Below are 18322 nucleotides of genomic sequence, written 5' to 3'. Positions count from 1 at the left end.
ACTTGACAAAAGAAATCTCAACCAAGTACTAAATGTTGCTAGTTAATCGGCCCTATTCTGTATTCCGACGGATTTCCATTTCGTTCGAAACCATTATTTCGTTCGAGTCATGATTTCGCATTCCCAATTTCGAACGTTTTGCCCATTGATTATTCAAAGAGAAACAGATCAAACGAAATGCAAAAACAACTCAAACGGAATACCGGATGGAATTTTATCAAGTCGTTCGAAATATCTAATATCTACGTTGAGATGTCAAAAGTTCCACTGGACACGTTAACGCCATTCGAAGTTAAGTTAATACAAACCATGATCATCATTATCCAAGTCACAGGGCCTGATTCTCGAATACACTTCACGGTGGAAACGAAATAAACGGCACGCCATTGAACTACGTTTTACGAGTTAGTGAAGTGTCGAAGATAATAATGAGTTTTCAGGCAGAATGAGCACATTTCAAATAAAAAATCATTAATGAAAATTAACTTCTTCGTATTAAACTGGTATTCAATGTGAGTGGAAAACTTTGTTTTCTTCATGTGATACAATAATCTTGTACAAAAATTTCATCTGAAAATAATTTGATATTATAATAAGTTTTAGTGGGAAACTAATCACGTTACGTTATTTGTGCACGACGCTCAACACCTTCTAGCGCAATATTGGGCCTAGTCAGTTACGAATTGGATTGAGCCGAATTTTTAACATAACATGGGAATACAGGGCTTTTTCGGAATCGGTATAACTATTAACCCTTTGCGGTCGTCATGCAAGGAATCATACTAAATTCTTTATTCAACGATGTAATAGTTTAGATTTTTTAAACAAATTTTAATGTGTAGTGAACTTTTTCACGAATGTATACGGAGTTTCTATGAATAATGGGTAACGGTACTCGGTATAAATGAAATATTATTAGCGTGGAAGGATAAGAGGATCTCTTTCAAGGGAAATTTATTCCGACCGCAAAGGGTTAAAATAGCTAATCGCACTATGTAAAATAACGGCTCCAACAAATCTAGCTCAAGTGGGTAGTGTCCGATATGCAATCGAACCAGTAATTGCTCACGGGGAATAAGACGTGCTCGATATGGTGGGCATGTCGCTGAAATTACACTGTGTACCAGATTCAATGCCGTCAACTGGAAAAATACAAATTGTATTCCATTTCTCTTATTTTAGGCTTTATTGTTGGTTTTATACTTAAGACTTCCATTATGTTTTCCTTAGAATACCAAAGTCGGATTACCATTTATAAATTGTTTTTTTTTCTTATTCCATTGGGAGTTTATAATGTGAAATGAATATTATGTTCTCTGTAAAAGATCCTCGTTTACGTCAGTCCCGATACATATACTTGTAATTGCTTTATAGAAGTATTAGTTCCTTAAAACATTTTGAATAAAATGGTTAGTAGAGCAATTATTTAGAGAACACATCTCACTAGTGAAGAAAACAAATCGTCTTGAGAGTTTGTCCGCTTTATTACGTCGATAAAACAAGGAACCAGTGATTGTATAATAACCACTGGATAGTGTTAGAAACGTATCACTCTACTGAGAAAAGACGTTCTGTTCTGTACTCATACCATTATTGTAATTTGAAAAATGTTTACAATCTTTTGATAAAGACGAAGTTCCCAGTTTCATGTTTCAAATATGTTTAGTGTTCGGAAGAATCATAGAGTTTAATTTAACGGATACAGTTCTCAGTTTTCCTCTGCTGCTTGTGTCATACTTCCTGAACGATGATGATATAAAAATGACTCCAAGCTAGAGATTGAACTGATAAAGGATCTTTTCTTCTATTTATGTGTATGGGATCTCGCCGTTAATGTCGCAATGAGGGAATGGGCGTATTACGAATGGACATCCTCGTACTCTCAAAATTATCAATAGAACATCGTTTGGTAAATCGAACTAGCAGTAATCTAACTGTAGAGATCATCGTCTCCGTTGTCTCCGGGATTGCTCGTCGGTTGGTTCGATCCCTGTGCCTGCGAGTTGGAGCCACCCTGACCCCCGGGGAACCTACAATAGAAACACGTACGTCAGAAACAAAATCACATGTAACAACTGTTACAAAGTTCACTCACCTGAAGTTGCTTCCGAATCCACGCGATTGTTGTAACGTCTGCGCGAACATCTCATATTTCCGGATGTCGTTATCGGACACGGAACGACGGGCGAATTTCATCGCCTCCTCGAAGTGGGCACGGGTAATTTCCGGCACTGGATCATCCTCATCCATCTATGGCAAACACAAAAGAGTAATATTGGTGACATAAGTTTCTATGTAAACATTAGGGTGCCAATGAAAATGGGCATCTCGTATTTCAAAAAGTTACCTCATAAAAATGTTCACCACCTCGAAAAAAACATCCTATGCAAAATAAAAGCTCAATCTTAACTTAAGGGAGAGTGGGGCAAAATAGTCATAGTTTTATTTTTTTGATAACCAAAGGGGGGAGGTAAAGAAAATTGGTTTTCGAACATTTTTTTATGCCAAATGTCTTAAAATTGCATGAAACGTCGAGATTTACTATCATAAAAAAAAATTCTTGTCAAAAACTGACACTCTGAGCTCATTCTCATTTACTGGTGTCGCAGATGTTAAAATTTCAATTTTTTGAAAAATGAAAGACCATCGAAAATCGAGCTTTCAAACAAAAAACTGATCGGAGCTGAAATCGAAGTATCTCGTGCATTATGCCGCTCCTATGGTGAAAATCTTCCACGACACAGTTGCTGTAACCACTTTCCTCGTACCAACGTTACGATTGATAAAAACGCGTTCGGTGAAATGGTCAACAATCTACAAATCACTAACGTGTTTGAACCGTTTGCTGCCGATTCGGTTTCGGGAAACAATAATAAGCGCAATCGCACCAGCAGTGGATCATCACCGCAACTCATAACTACTCGTACGGAGAAAAGACTGCGCACTGATGCTTCAGTTGACACTTCGGATCTCATGGACACAGTCGAAGTTACTCCAGTCGTTTCTGGTTCAGTTGCAACCGCAATACCACCGCCTTCACTACCATCAACTTCTGTTTTGGACCCTGTAATCTCAACTATTGCTACAACCTCCAGAAACCTGCTTCCAGTGACATGTACAACGACACTACAGCTGGTTCTAAATGATCGATTAACTCTACAGCAACATAAACATATGTTCACCGTTCATCTTCGCTTATCTCCTCACCTGTGCTGTCTACTTCAACTGGTTTCACAGGTAACGTTCTACATAGTATACGTCTAGTCGAAGCTGGACTTGATATTACACTGCCCATGTTTGTATAGGAGACGTAAACGACAAAATGAACAAAATCGACTTTTTCGCTGTTTCGCATTCTACACAATGTAATACGTTCGCTCGACATGCAAACAATTATTTTTTGTTCGAAAACATTTGAGCAATTTTGAAAAAACGTTTTCGCAAAATCACTGTTTGTTCGAATAACGGGCGTAGTTCCATACAGCTTTCATACATCGTTCGAAAATCAACAATTGTCAGTATTATGTCCTATAAGCTACATCTACATTTGAATCACATTCTTGGTAGAGTCCAAACATGTCTGTCACGATAGTGTCTTATTACTTAGTGTTTCCTACCAGAGGAATATAAGAAACCATTGAAACGTTGCTCATATAATTACTATTTTCTGTACACGATGAACAAAGAGGAGCAATTGTGTTTTTCAATGTTATAATTACCTAAATTTCTGCATATGAATTTTCAAGTGGATAATGAAACAATCAGAGCAGTATTAAAATTTAAATAATATCAGTTCTTAGCATTATAACTCCTCGGACTCAACATTAAATTATTCCACATACTCAGCATTCACTCATACTGTTGGTGTAAGTCACTACCATCTTTATGCGATTGATCGTGATATCTGTAAATCATGTTGCTAAAATTACAAATATTCCAAATTGCCTTTACAAATTCAATTAATTGAAAAAAAACACGATCCTGTTGTTCTACTCTGGGATATGAGTATTCAGGAAAAAAGTACTATGCTAGACTAGCGACAAATCCAGAGCACCTTTCCCAGACATTTCACTATTTTTTTTCCAAACCCTTTTGATTTTATCCGATAACAATAGAAACTACCGACGGAGACGTTTTGACTATTATCGGAAATGCAAATACTAACGCTACAGACAGAGCAACCCGGTGATTACGTCTAGCTATGCGAACAAACGTTCATTAAAACGATTGATTGTCCGCATAAATAGACGCAAGCGTTTTTCAAAACGAAACAATATGTTTTATTCCGCAAAACCTTCCAGGCCCTCTTTTTGCCGATAATATCCTTCAACTGGACAGAATATTTCATTGGAAATTTGCATGGTTACACTTGTAGGCAAAAATACAACAAAATTGCGTTTTCCCAACACTAATGGTGTTGGTGATTACGTCTCCTATGCAAACATGGGCAGAGTAGATCTCGACATTTGGCATTAAACTTTTTTTTTTCGAAAACCATGATTTCCTTTACTCTCCCTATTAGGTGATTTTTCGATTTTCAAAAAACTTAATCTTTGACCGCTTTGCGCCACTCTCCCTTAAGCCCGATTGAGCAGAAATTTTGCATAGGATGTTTTTTCAAGGTGGTGAACATGTTGTATAGGGTAACTTTTTGAAATTTTAGGGTCGATTTTTTGCCATACATTCGTTGGCACTCTAGTAAACATCTAATCTCTACTCACGTCCATAACTGAGCTCTGATTCTCGGTACGGTCACGTTCTCGACGAATTTCAGCTTCGATCGATTGACGAATGGCGAGCTTGCAAGCACGCTGACAAATTTCCGTCAAATCAGCACCCGAGAAGCCCTGAGTCACCTTAGCGACGTATGTCAAGTCGACATCAGTAGCCACCGGGCTCTTGCGGAGGTTAGCCTTCAGGATGGCTTCTCTGGACTTATCGTCGGGCAGAGGAATGTAAATTAGCTGATCGAGACGACCTGGACGCAAAATTGCCGGATCAATAATATCCGGACGATTGGTGGCACCGATGATGAAAACATTCTTTTTCGCACCCATACCATCCATTTCGGTCAAAATTTGATTGATCACACGATCAGCAGCGCCACCTGCATCTCCCACGTTACCACCACGAGACTTGGCGATACTGTCCAGTTCGTCAAAGAACAACACGCACGGAGAAGCCGAACGAGCCTTATCGAAAATATCACGAACATTGGCTTCCGATTCACCGAACCACATTGTTAGCAGCTCGGGACCCTTCACCGAGATAAAGTTGGCCTGACACTCGTTAGCAATAGCCTTGGCCAGCAGCGTTTTACCACATCCAGGTGGACCATAGAAGAGAACACCGCGTGATGGTTGCATACCGAACTTCAAGAATTTATCCGGATGCTCCACTGGATACTGAACCAATTCTTGCAACTCTCGTTTGACGTTCTCCAAGCCACCAATGTCGGTCCAGGTGGTGTTCGGCACCTCCACAACGGTCTCGCGCAGAGCGGATGGACTGGATTTGGTCATAGCGTAACGGAAGTTCTCCATAGAAACGGCCAGCGAGTTCAAAACCTCAGCATCTATTTGATCATCCTCCAAATCAATCAAGTCCATCTTTTCACGGATTTGCTGCAGGGCAGCTTCCGAGCAGAGCGACGCCAAATCCGCACCTACGTGGCCATGGGATTCAGCTGCAATTTGTTCCAAATCGACATCGTCAGCCAGTTTCATATTCTTGGTATGGATTCGCAAAACTTCCAAACGTCCAGTAGCGTCCGGAATACCGATATCGATTTCACGATCAAAACGCCCGAAACGACGCAATGCTGGATCGATCGAATTGGGCCGGTTGGTTGCAGCCATCACAATAACATGAGAGCTTTTCTTCATGCCATCCATGAGTGTCAGCAGTTGGGAGACAATACGACGCTCGACTTCACCGTGGGTCTTCTCACGCTTGGGTGCGATTGCGTCGATTTCATCGATGAATATGATAGCCGGAGAGTTCTTTTCCGCTTCCTCGAACGCTTTACGTAGATTCGACTCCGATTCGCCTGCCAACTTTGACATAATTTCGGGACCATTGATCAAAAAGAAAAACGCTCCCGTTTCGTTAGCCACTGCACGTGCAATCAGCGTCTTACCCGTTCCCGGTGGACCGTACATAAGAATACCTCTGGGTGGCTTTACACCGATCGCTTTGAACAGCGATGGATGTCTCAATGGAAGCTCAACCATTTCCTTAATCTGAGCCAGCTGCTTACGGCATCCACCAATATCGTCATACCCAACGGCATTCAATGCTTCCTCCTCTTCTTCGCGCTTGATCGGATCACCGTCGCAGTGGATAACCGTTTCCGGTGCAACGATGCAGTACGGTGTGGGATCCGCTCCGACCACTTTGAACTCAACGGCTCGCATACCACCGCGAACGATAAAGGTATCGTCTTTGTGGATCGGACGGTACGCCTCCAGGAAGTATGGTTTTAGATAGACGTCGAACAGATTGCCCGTGAGACCTGTAAAGATTGTAGGCATATAGTTAGAATTTAGCATTCAACGGGCAACAGCGAAAAGCAGTCGTCAATACCACAATATTGAGAATAAACATTAACGACAGATTTTTTTCAAGTGCAACGAATTTAGTGACGCAAAATTCGCTGTACTTGAAAGGAATAAATGTTTTCAACTCGATGCCAAGACATATTAAACGGGAACACTTACAGAATTTGAGAGGCACTGTATTTCAAACGTTAAAACTATATTTTCTTAACAGGCCAATTTTCATACGAACGGATAACGTAATGTGGACAATTTTTCGCAGGTTTTTAATTTTTCCATTGAATGTTGTACCTGACGATTTTTTTAAGGAATTATGTTATAGCCATTTTAATTTATTTTAAATTATCATGTTTTAAGGTACTTAAGTATTAGCGTTACCGATGCCGAAATTCAATAGATAGCAATCTTATTTTACGCAAGGACACTCAGTTATCTTTGGCATCGTGCACAAATTACGTAACGCTAAAAATATGAATTTTGGACCACCTCCCGCCCCCTGCGTAACGCAATTTCCTACATCTAATACACAGTAACACAACCTCGACCCACCTCCCCCCCACGCCCTTCTCGCGTTACGTAATTTGTGCACGACGCCTTTAGTATTGTTGTTGCCTTGTTATTTGCACTGTTCTGTTATTTTTAAGTGCTACGAAAATGCGTATTCGGGATTTGCGGTATTTACGTATGAACGCCACCGGAGCGTTGCTCATATTTGAAAGCAAAAATTAACCGAGCAAACGTATACCGACCAAATTGAAGGATCGTCTTCTATGTTTCAAACTAACCGGGCAATCGGTGAAACACAGGTTTGCTTACGAGACAGCCGCTTCCGACGGCGGGTCGGCGGTCGACTCGGATTGCGTCATCTCGGCGGCTTGGGATCTGCTCGGTTCCTTATCCTCGTTAGATGGAGCCTTCGTCACCATTACATTGTCCCTAGAATGAATTTCATCACGAAAATATAAATTCATAATGAAAATTGCGCTCACGTGGTGTTCATACGTAAACACCTCAAATCCCAAATACGCATTTTGGTAGCCCTAAAAATTACAAAACAGTACAAACAACAAGACAACAACAATACTAAAGATAACTGAGTGCCCGTGCGAACAATAAAATAGCTATCTATTAAATATCGGCTCCGGTGACGCTAATACGTAAGTACCGATTTTAATTCGTGTTTATCTCTATTATGTTTGTCGTGATATTGATGATGATGGACTATTTTTATTTTTTTTTGTGTTAGTAAAAATAGTATAAATAATATTTCGTGAAGGAAAATTTCCCGATTTCTCTGGATGGGGATATTCATTGTGAATCCAAAACAAGGGTCACGGTTGTACATGTGCTCTGTCGACCACTTAACTGCAATGGCCTTGTCAGAAACGTATCGGCTCTGTGGCGAACAAAAGTGAGTATTGGCTTTTCTTGTCATTGCTTTTTTTTCGAACTTATGTCTGTATACAAAATCAGTTAATTTTTTTTGACGCAGGACTACGTCTTACAGGGCTATCTGGGGGGTAAATTAAAAACTAAACAATGAACATGTTGGAAAAAATGAAAGATTTCACAAGCTTATAACTCGAGCGTTTTCTAATAGCGACAAAGATGTTTGCATCATCTTCTTCTTCTTCAATGGCACTAACGTTCCTAGAGGAACTTCGCCGTCTCAACGTAGTATTACTTGCGTCATTTTTATTAGTACTTAGTTAAGATTTCTATGCCAAATAACACGCCTTGAATGCATTCTGAGTGGCAAGCTCTAGAATACGCGTGATCACAGTGCAAGTCGGAGGAAATTTCTTTGACGAAAAATTCCCCCGACCAGAACGGGAATCGAACCCGAACACCCGGCATGTTAGTTATGAAGATGTTTGCATCAATTGAGAGGAAATATGTTTACGCATCTATCACAACATTTTATTTTCCTTGAGATAAACATTTGAATAATTGTGAAATGTCAAGCATTATCCAAACGTGCTATGTGCCTCGTTTTGATTGGTCCAGTTTGTGTTCCTCAAATAGTTCATTTAGTCCTTTTTGGTTTTGGCAACCAGAGTAACAGGGGAATATGATTTGAATACAAGCAAAACATTGAATCGTAAGCCACTTCCCTTGTGATTCTACTGTCAGTCAAATCAAATAAATTTGACTGTTGTTTTCCGAACACATTACTTTGACGTAGAACTACGTCTTTCATTAAGGGTGATTAAGGTTTTCCGTTTTGAGTAAATTAAAATTGAAATCATGAGTTTTTGGGTAAAAAACCATCAATAACTTTGAGTAGGATTAAGATATAGACAAGTTCTGCATCGCAAAATATTGGTATCGATAAGCTCTAAAAGTCGTGCGAAGACAGTTTTGATATAGAGTTTGAAATATAAAAGTTAAAGCAGAAAAAACACGTTTATTCATGGTCACCCTAATGCAACTTAGAAAAAAGCGCTAAATCGACTATTTTAAAAGATAGAAAAAAGCTTTGTTCTGCAAAGTTGTTTAAAATAACTGGGGTTACAACATTGTTAAACTATGTTTATTTCTATCTATAAAAATAAGAATGTTATATTCTTCATTTCATTGACAATTTTGGTCACCCTATTTTTGATAACATAAAAATGAGTGCTCTATCATATGTAACAACTTTTTCTAAGACAGTTTTTGTCTAAATAATAAATATCTCCCACAAAGTTGTTTTTAGCGCTTTCTATCTGAGTTGCATTAGGGCAACTATGAAAAAACGGGTTTTTTTTTACTCTAACTTTTATATTTGAAATTCTACAACAAAACGGCTTCGTACGACTTTTAGAGCTTATCAATACCAATATTTTACGATGTAGAACATGTCAATATCTTAATCCTGCTCAAAGTTATTGATAAGTTTTCATCCAAAAACTCATGATTTCAATTTTAATTTACTCAAACACAAAAAATAACATGGTTTTTGAAAATCACATATTACATAGAGTGAAATCTGTTCTTTCAAATTCCGTCAACAAACATTTTTTATGTTTGCCCCAGAAAGAATGACAAACAAATGAAAAGAACGTATTTTTTGGGAATATCAACAACTTTGAGTAAAGTTGAGATGTTGACATGTACTGCATCGAAAAATGTTTCTATTAGTATGCTCTGAAAGTCTTTCGAAGACAGTTTGCATGTAAAATTTGAAATATAAAAGTTAAAGCAAAAAACCAGTTTTTTTCATGGTGACCCTAACGTTACTTAGAAAAAATGCGCTATATCGGTTATTTCAAGAGATAGAGAAAAACTTTGTTCTACAAAGATGTCTCAAAGAATTGGAGCTACAACATTGTCGAACTATGTTTACCTCTATCTATAAGGATAAGAAAGTTAGATTTTTCATTTCATCGACATTTTTGGTCACCCTATTTCTGACAACATAAAAACGAGCGCTCTATCATGAGTGACAACTTTGTCTAAGACAGTTTTTGTCTAGAGAATAACAGTCAAGCTCCAAATGCTAACTTCCACTTAAGTGCATCTCCTGGCCCATTGTGCAGTGGTGTGTAAATGGTTTAAATTGAACTAGAAGCATTTCGATTTTACCATACATTTGTTTGCTTTCCTACCCGTGCCGTCAATAACGTGCAACGAAGGGAAACATTTTCCTAGATAATAAAAGTGCGAGTAAGCATACGAGTCGGTCTAGTCAGTTACTGCAGTGCAGCTACTCACACCGTGTGAACACATCATGCCAGTTAGTGTCATGTGTGATTCGGCTACTTCAAAGTTTTTCGAATTTACTCGTACTCGCATCCCTCAAAACGTCAAAAACAGAATTTAGCGCTCGAATCAGGGATGCCAAATCTTTACATTGTCTTTACATGTATCTATTTGTAAGATATTTGAAAATATGCGAAGATATTTATAGACTTGAAAATTAATGGAAAAACAAATAAAATCCTCATAGTTTCTAAACGGAATCGTTGTTATTCTGTTTTGCACGCTGGCGGGGCACGTTTTCTTTTTGAGATAGTTTTATTGGGAATCTAAATTTTTTTTTATCTGTATTATAGTGACTTTCAACTCATTTGGCTGATTCGTCACATTTACTTCCATTTTTGGAAGATTGTCGGGAGTGAGAATTGAATTCGTAACCTTCAGCGTGAGAGGCATGGATGTTACCACTACGCCAGATCGCTTCCACAATCTAAATATAAAATCATTATCGGGCACAATTTCGATTTCAGATCAATCATCTGACAAATTCGGACCTGATTGCTGTTTCTGACTATTTGATGGACATTTGAAAAATCATCTGGCATCTCTGGTAAACCCGTGTCGTAGTATCTAGTTTCTTGCCAGCAGCTCACATTGTGTGAACGGACAAGGCGAGTCAATCATTTGTCAAGCGAGTTCACCGGGTCAGTAGCTGCTCATTGTGAAGTCAGCTACTAGCAACGTATAAATGGGCCTTAAGGCGTTGACGTTTCTGTTCACGTCATCATCGCAACCATGCGCTTGCATAGAGAGATGGGTGCTGCAATTACAAGTACAAGTGCTGCGATTCCAGTACAAAGTTGTCAACACGTCAGGCTCATTGAATATTGCTGATGTGTTGTTACGTTTATCTGTATCCGTGCTTTGGTGAAGCTTAAGAACTGATGGTCGGAGAAATATTCTCTTCTGCTGCGTCTACAGTCGCCCTGAAGTGGCAGGAAATCCAGGACGCTAGCAGAACAGATGAACTGATGACTCTAATTGCGGGAGCCTTGGAGTTAGGGATAGCTGAAGAACTGCCGCTGTTAGGTTTTGTGGACGGATTTTTGTTGTGAGTAGATCGGATTGTGATGCCGCGCTCCCTCATGAAGGTCATCCGGGATCTCGTATCATGAAAGAACACTTGCGCACGAATGCCTGGTGGTCGAAGATGAATTCGCAGGTGGAACAGTACTGAAAACCTGTCGCGGATGCTCGTTGGGCTCGACGGAAGGAGCTTCCTGCTCGCCCATGGGAACAATTATCAATCGATTTTCTGGGACGTCTTCCTGAGGGTGAACATCTGCTGGCATGCGTCGGCTATTGCAGTCTATACAAAGAGGTTATCGAATTGAATGATATTTCTAGTGCTTTCATCATCATCATCATCAGAGAATTGTTGACTATTTTTTCACGTTACGGGATTCTTGAATCGCTTCGAGCAGACAACGGTCCGTAGCTATCGTCTGAGAAATTCCGAACATTTTGTGAGGAATACAGCATTCATTTGGAAAGTACGATACCTTACTGGCCACAAATGAAGGGCGAAGTAGAGTGGCAAAACTGTTCTATAATGAAGCGGCGAGGGATAGCGCAGGAACTCGGCCAGGACTGGCGGAATGAGCTTTGTTTTTTTTACTGATTAATTATGCGGCCAAACATTCAACTACCGTCAGATATGGTGGAAAAGAAAAGGGGATGATTTATGCCCATGATCGGCGGCGAGCAAGACCCAGCAGCATAGATATCGGAGATACAGTTTTAGCAAGGCGGGTGAGAAAGGAGAACATGCTTCAGAGTTTTGGAATTGCTGGAATTGTGTAATTATGACTTCTGTCTTCAACAGATTGTTCTCACTTGGTTACTTTCTCTCGCGTTGGAAGCTAGCAAAAGTGATCCTGATACTAAAACCCGGAAAAGATACCGTCGCAGGCTAGGTAGAGTTGAACGCAAGGCATACAATCCAGTTCCTATTATATTTGATTCTATTTGTAAAAGTTTAAAGGTGTAGTGAAATATTCCTTTTAATCGTAAATTGCAATGAATTTATAATTGAATTCGATTTAAATGTAATGTAAACCTACCAAATTTATAGATTCTAAGAACATTTACAAGCCATTAATTTTTTGAATAGGATAATTATATATAAGTTAACTTTGTAGTTAAATATAGTTAAATTAAACTAAATAAATGCCTCAGCTTTTCACATATTTCATCTCAAAACAAAAAGTGGATTCGCTCACAAGAAATCCGAAATTTAATTCTTCCAACAGTGACTTTTCATCAGAAAATGAACAAACATTGTTCAGTTTATTGTCCTTTTTTCCACTGAGGCTGAGGCTGAAAAGAATTCAACACACGAAGAGACTTCCGAGCGTCATTAATTGAAATCAGTGTTATGGCAGGTTTACATTAGGGAGATCTATAGCTATAGATGAATTTATTCACGTGAAAATAGGTGTAAACGGGTGAGAATAAATATGATACACTTATTCGAGGTATATATAACTTGTAAACGCTTTTGAATTTCTTACTGGTGAGAAATCACTAAAGTTGGATGCAGTTCTACTTCAGGTGAATAAATTCACCGAAAATATGAATATATTCATTATAGAAGTTCACGATAGTGTAAACGGTTAATGCGATTTCTATAAATCTCATCATATTTCTTCACATGAATATATCACTAGTTTAAACCCACCCTTATGGCGGGTTTACATTAGGGAGATCTATAGCTATAGATGGATTTATTCATGTGAAAATAGGTGTAAACGGGTGAGAATAAATATGATACACTTATTCGAGGTATATATAACTTGAATAAATTCAGCATATGTAAACCGCTTGTGAATTTCTCACTGGTGAGAAATCACTAAAGTTGGATGCAGTTCTACTTCAGGTGAATAAATTCACCGAAGATATGAATATATTCATTATAGAAGTTCACGCTAGTGTAAACGGTTGATGCGATTTCTATAAATCTCATCAAATTTCTTCACATGAATATATTCCTAGTCTAAACCCACCCTTAGAATGAAATCCTATCCGTTCGGCGAGAACAGAAGAAAGTTTCTGCTATAATAGAACGCAGCAACAACGTTCATCATAGGTGCACTACGGATAGTGGCATTCTCTTTAACGGAAGCAACAGTGAATGGATCAGCATGTGATGAATGGAGCAAATTGTGCATATGGACAAGAGTCTGGAAAATGTTAGCTTGCTAGGTTGATGGAAATAATTGGGCTAGGAGAATTCTATTGGAGGTATAATTGAATGCCTTTACAACCTTCATAAGCCATAAATATATGAAAGTTTCTTCGCTCTTAACACAACCCCTGCAAAAACCAAAAAATGCTTGGCACGGAATGTTTCAATATGCATGGTTCCCATGCTAGTGTGGTGCTGATATAGTTGCTTCCCACGCAAGCGTGGAGCGAGGATGCTGTTTAGATTAATAATGCTACATACCTTCAACGGTGTCGTCTATCGGTAGAATGTGCACTCGCTTGCCATACTTAACATCCGGGCATGATTGGATGGATACCACATCTCCCAGACGGACGCGCAGATTATTGCGCACCACACGATTCATACGGATTTTCTCATCGGGACAATTTTCGTCCGACAGTACGATGCAGACAGTCTCCTTGCGGCGCTTGCCCTTCAGCAGCACGGTGTCTCCGCGGAACAGCTGCAACTCGTCCATTTTGGCCTGGAAATAGAGTGTGAAAACTATTATTGTATAGTGCTTTTAAAACATTGTGCAATTGCTTCTCGCTCATCATCATTTCACAGGATGCTTGATATCGTTGTTCTGTGATGTGAGAACTTATGTTTCTGAACCATTAATGACCAAATAGTCTGATTACAGGATACCATATAGAAACCGATATTCAGAGTTCTTTGAACATCTATGTTTTTGAATGTACTGTTCCTTCATTGTCAGTCAAATCAGTTTTGCTTGGTCTTATAAACATACTCGTCAACCTGGCGGATGTCAAATAGAGTGATTTGTTCACTCGTGAGTATACTCGTTAGTACACTGCTGATGATCGGCATTTCAAAAAATATAGGCTCGGGAATAAACGGTTGCATCATTTATTCGTACTCACGAATAATTTTGGGTGAACGTGAATTTCCACCACTGATGATAAGTCACATTCTACTTAATAGTAGGGTGGAGGGGGGCACATTTGCTTGATTTTTGATATTTTCGGAAAACTTCAAAAACAATCCCGAAATCAATTGGACATTTGGACATCGATGTATCATATGACTTATTAGAGGTGTGCATTGATACGATTATAAATGATTTATTAAATTTTTTGAAAATTGCGTTTTTGTCCGATTGTGGGACAATTTCAGACAGCCCTGGGCACCTTCCGTTTTCTCTTATTTCCAGCATTTTCTTCATTCTTCTGTTTATCAGTACTTGTCCTAACGGAATCTGCTTGCTATGGAGAGTCAATCAAAATCCGTGGTTTTTCCTTCTTCCGTCCTTTAGTGGTGGTTTTCCGCAGTGAAGCTTTTGGAAAAGATTCAACGTTTCCGGGGACAAAGTTAAAATAAAATCTTTCTGTGCTGTAGACGCAATGTTCTGCATCATTGTTGTATTACCCGATAAGTCAGTGGCTACTTCCGCTTCAGTGAAATCATATAAGTATTCAAAATCCTTGCCCGAAGGAAACATTTCTTGAGGATGGATAGCAACCTGTCATTTTGAATCCAGCTAGGATATTACTCAAAAGAAGGAGCATTATAAGCCGGTGCAACTACACCTGCAAGGTCGTGTATAGAAATCGTTTTTCCAGAATGTTTAGATAGCCAATCGTTCTGGGAAAGAGTTTTTGCTTGAAAGGGGCCATAACTGACATCCAGCGGCTGTAAGCGATGTGTGCAAGGAGTTGGAAAGGATACATGAATTATGTCTCGGTAATATTTGATTGTTTCCAAAGTGCAATGGCTTTTGTGATTGTCGAGCTATAGCAAAATTGATTCGTTTACGCTGCCTTTTGCTTACTTTTTCAAGTGTTCCAAAACACTGAGAAACAATTTTTCCGTCGTCCAACCGCTAGTTGGGCTATTGGCAAAGCCAATGGACCCAGTTGGACCACCTGTGAGCATAGAATCATGAAAACGTTCCGTTCGACACTAGTTCTTTCTATCTCATCTTCGTTGATGCTGGCTCTATCGGTTTTCTAAAGAGTATTTCAATAGGGACGCTTCAAAAGTAGGCTGATAGGGACAGCAAACGACGCTATATTTTTTAGGTTTGTCATTTTATAATGGAAAAATATACGATCCAACAACGAGTCGAGATTATTAAAATTTACTACCGAAATTCGGAGTGAATGACATCAACTTTAAGAGCGCTACGTCCAATTTTGGTCGCCAGATCAACAATTGAGCGTCTGGTAGAAAAATTTGAATCCTCAGGCACAGTACAAAATGTTCCCGTGCCAGTGGGACAAAGAAGTGCCCGTAAATTGCTGCCGCTAGCGCATCAATTGAGGAAGACCCAAATCAGTCTCTCACACGTCGTTCTTAAGCGTTGGGCATCTCTGTGACGTCGTTGTGGCGAATTTTGCGAAAAGCTTTTTAACTGGTCCAAGGACCAGTTAACGTTCGTTAACCAGGTCCAGTTATCGAATGATTACTGTATAACCACGTCAGTCATAAGTGGATATGCTGTTTCAACTTATGATGACTAACATGTAATCTTTTCCCTGACCAATTCATTACCACTATCATGAATATCTAAAAAATCTAGGTATCTTACCTGAGACAGAGAAATGACCGAGTTGTCATCGTTAACGGCTTCATCCACAATCAGGCGGTTCGGACGATCCTTGCGCTTCAAAATTGCGGTCGCTAAATCCTCACTTGTTTTCCATCATCATCAGCGTCACGATGTTATTGTTTATATGTGGTAATTTTCCATGAAACATGAGAAGAAAATGAAATGTATAAGAGAAAAACGTTAATACAGTTACAACAAAATTTCACAGTAAGTCAATAGACTTTTGACGTTTTATGACGCATAGAATATTGCCCCAACTTCTGATACATTTTCAGGTTAGCAATGTCCGGCGTATTTTATTTACGTTCGGATTAGAATAATGCCTGGAACTAAAAATCGCGGTATCATGTTGGGAAGAGCTTTCAAAAAATGATTTCGAATCAGCTTGGCGATGGAATTGTATCGAGTGATATAAATTTACGACACAAGAACAAAATGGATAACTAAACAGTATAAAGAACAGAATATTCTAGATGAGGCAAATATTTCGCCATTTCATTGTCAACACGTAAAAGCGGATAAGCACCAGCTAAAATTAGGTGATTCCGGATTGCCGTAACATTTTCGTCGTAATTACAAGATTTCTTTGAATACATCATGACAAGCGAAAATTGAAGCAAATGGTGCAACTCCACGGCAGCAGTTGTTACAAACCACAATCGCAGCTTCGACTAATCCATCCATATAGTTTATTTAAACGTACTCTGGGCTACGAAATACTTACTTCTTTCCCTCAGCCATAATCTCCGGATCTAATTCACCACTTCGATTGGGATCGAAACAAAAATTCAATGATTTATACCTTCACAAGACACAAAGCCAACTAATCGAGCATCCACTTTTGCTTTCAAAAAACGCAGAGAATGACTATTCGACTTGCAAGACCCCGATGACAACTGCCTGACAGCGAAGCGGCTTTTTTTCGTCGATTCTCGATCGACAACTGACGTGTGGTTTTGTTTGGGTCAAGATGCTGAAACCAAGGCGCGTAGAAGTATATCCTAAGGTGGGCCAACTTGCTAAAACCACTCTTCAGCCATCTTGGAATTCTACTGTGTTTTGTTTGGAAACAAAACACAATACGCTTGCGCCCAAGCTCACTCGTGATCAGTCTGTCTCTTTCACGCTTCAAGGAAATAATTCCCCTTCTGCTTCCTTCCGTACTGTTTTCATATACCGCTCCCCTAACCAACTTAATGACGAAACGGCCTCACCTAGTACCATAGACCCGTCTTGGCTGAAACGATAGGTGTTTCGTTCTTGACACTTTAACGACAAGACGTGAGACGAGTAGCGAGACGAGCTTCCGGAATTATTTACTTTTTGTTTGGTTGTGTGGTTATGGTTTCATATCACCTCGCTGGGGAAAATAACTGAAGGAAAAATAAGCAAATATATATTCGTGAAAAATAGTGCATTCTCCTTTTTTCTAATTTTTATCTCAAATATCAGCAGTATTGCCGCGGTGTTTACAAAACAAAAAAAAACACAAAATTCAAGGATCAAGATTTCCCTTGATCAAAACATCCAACGCAACTGTTTACTTTCCTGTAACATATAGCAAATTAACAACACAAAAGTCAACTAATTTGAAAACTAAACACGAACTTGTTGCAATCATTCTCAACCTCCTTTTGCTCTAGTCTTTATGCAAAACCAATTACTTGTAAAACCGCCCTTTCCGGATCTTCTGGATCTGGTAATCTCCTTCCCGGTATATACACAGCATTCTCCTTCTCCCTGAGCGAAATCAGTGGAGCCTCAATCAGCGTTATTTCTTGTCACGTCGCCGTAAGCTCGTACTCTTTTCCCGCCAATGGGAGCCAAATTGCTAGGAAAGAAAGGCATTGATTGCGCGGCTAGAAGCGAAAAGATATACTAAAAACATCCTTCTGCACTGTTATGATTCGACCGCTTATTGTAGATATCTGAAAAAATACAAGCAATTATGAGAATTTGTTATAATAGACATCCCGAAAATTACCTAGCTACAGTAAAACGCGTGCAGCTATTTTGTCAACGAATGCATTTGTCATCAAAAAATACGATTTGTTTTGTAAACAAATTTGTTTTTTCACGAGCAATGACCGAACAACAATTTTGACATTGCGGTCCACCTATAGTACAACGCCTTGGTTTGGGTGTCTTGCTGGGCAACACGTACAGCTTTGCCAAAGGTTGCCGGTCGAGGGGCCTAGCGTACCGAGAGCATCCGCCAAGGGATTGCTAAGATGGCCACCTTTT

At 39.3% G+C, this 18322-nt stretch overlaps 1 protein-coding gene across 1 annotated transcript; it reads right to left on the bottom strand.

Moving 5' to 3' along the window:
* Positions 1-1465: 1465 nt before the first annotated feature.
* Positions 1466-16962, bottom strand: LOC129769191 (transitional endoplasmic reticulum ATPase TER94). The gene is made up of 6 exons (XM_055771287.1): positions 16803-16962; positions 16058-16160; positions 13747-13990; positions 4722-6514; positions 2096-2250; positions 1466-2030 (listed from the first exon to the last, which is right to left on the bottom strand). The coding sequence occupies exons 1-6, from the start codon at positions 16817-16819 to the stop codon at positions 1931-1933; spliced, it is 2412 nt and encodes an 803-aa protein (XP_055627262.1). The 5' UTR covers positions 16820-16962; the 3' UTR covers positions 1466-1930.
* Positions 16963-18322: the final 1360 nt, after the last annotated feature.

The sequence above is a fragment of the Toxorhynchites rutilus genome, chromosome 2 (assembly GCF_029784135.1).
Source record: "Toxorhynchites rutilus septentrionalis strain SRP chromosome 2, ASM2978413v1, whole genome shotgun sequence".
Lineage (NCBI taxonomy): Eukaryota > Metazoa > Arthropoda > Insecta > Diptera > Culicidae > Toxorhynchites > Toxorhynchites rutilus.
This window is presented reverse-complemented; position numbering and strand designations above follow the sequence as displayed.

Bases quoted from the DNA above. Each gene is read 5' to 3' on its own strand.
- LOC129769191 (XM_055771287.1), bottom strand. The intron at 6,515-13,746 runs GTATGTAGCATT...CAATCTTTACAG, and splicing joins GATAGACGACACCGTTGAAG to GTCTCACGGGCAATCTGTTC. The intron at 2,251-4,721 runs GTGAGTAGAGAT...TGTTTGCCATAG, and splicing joins ATCAGAGCTCAGTTATGGAC to ATGGATGAGGATGATCCAGT.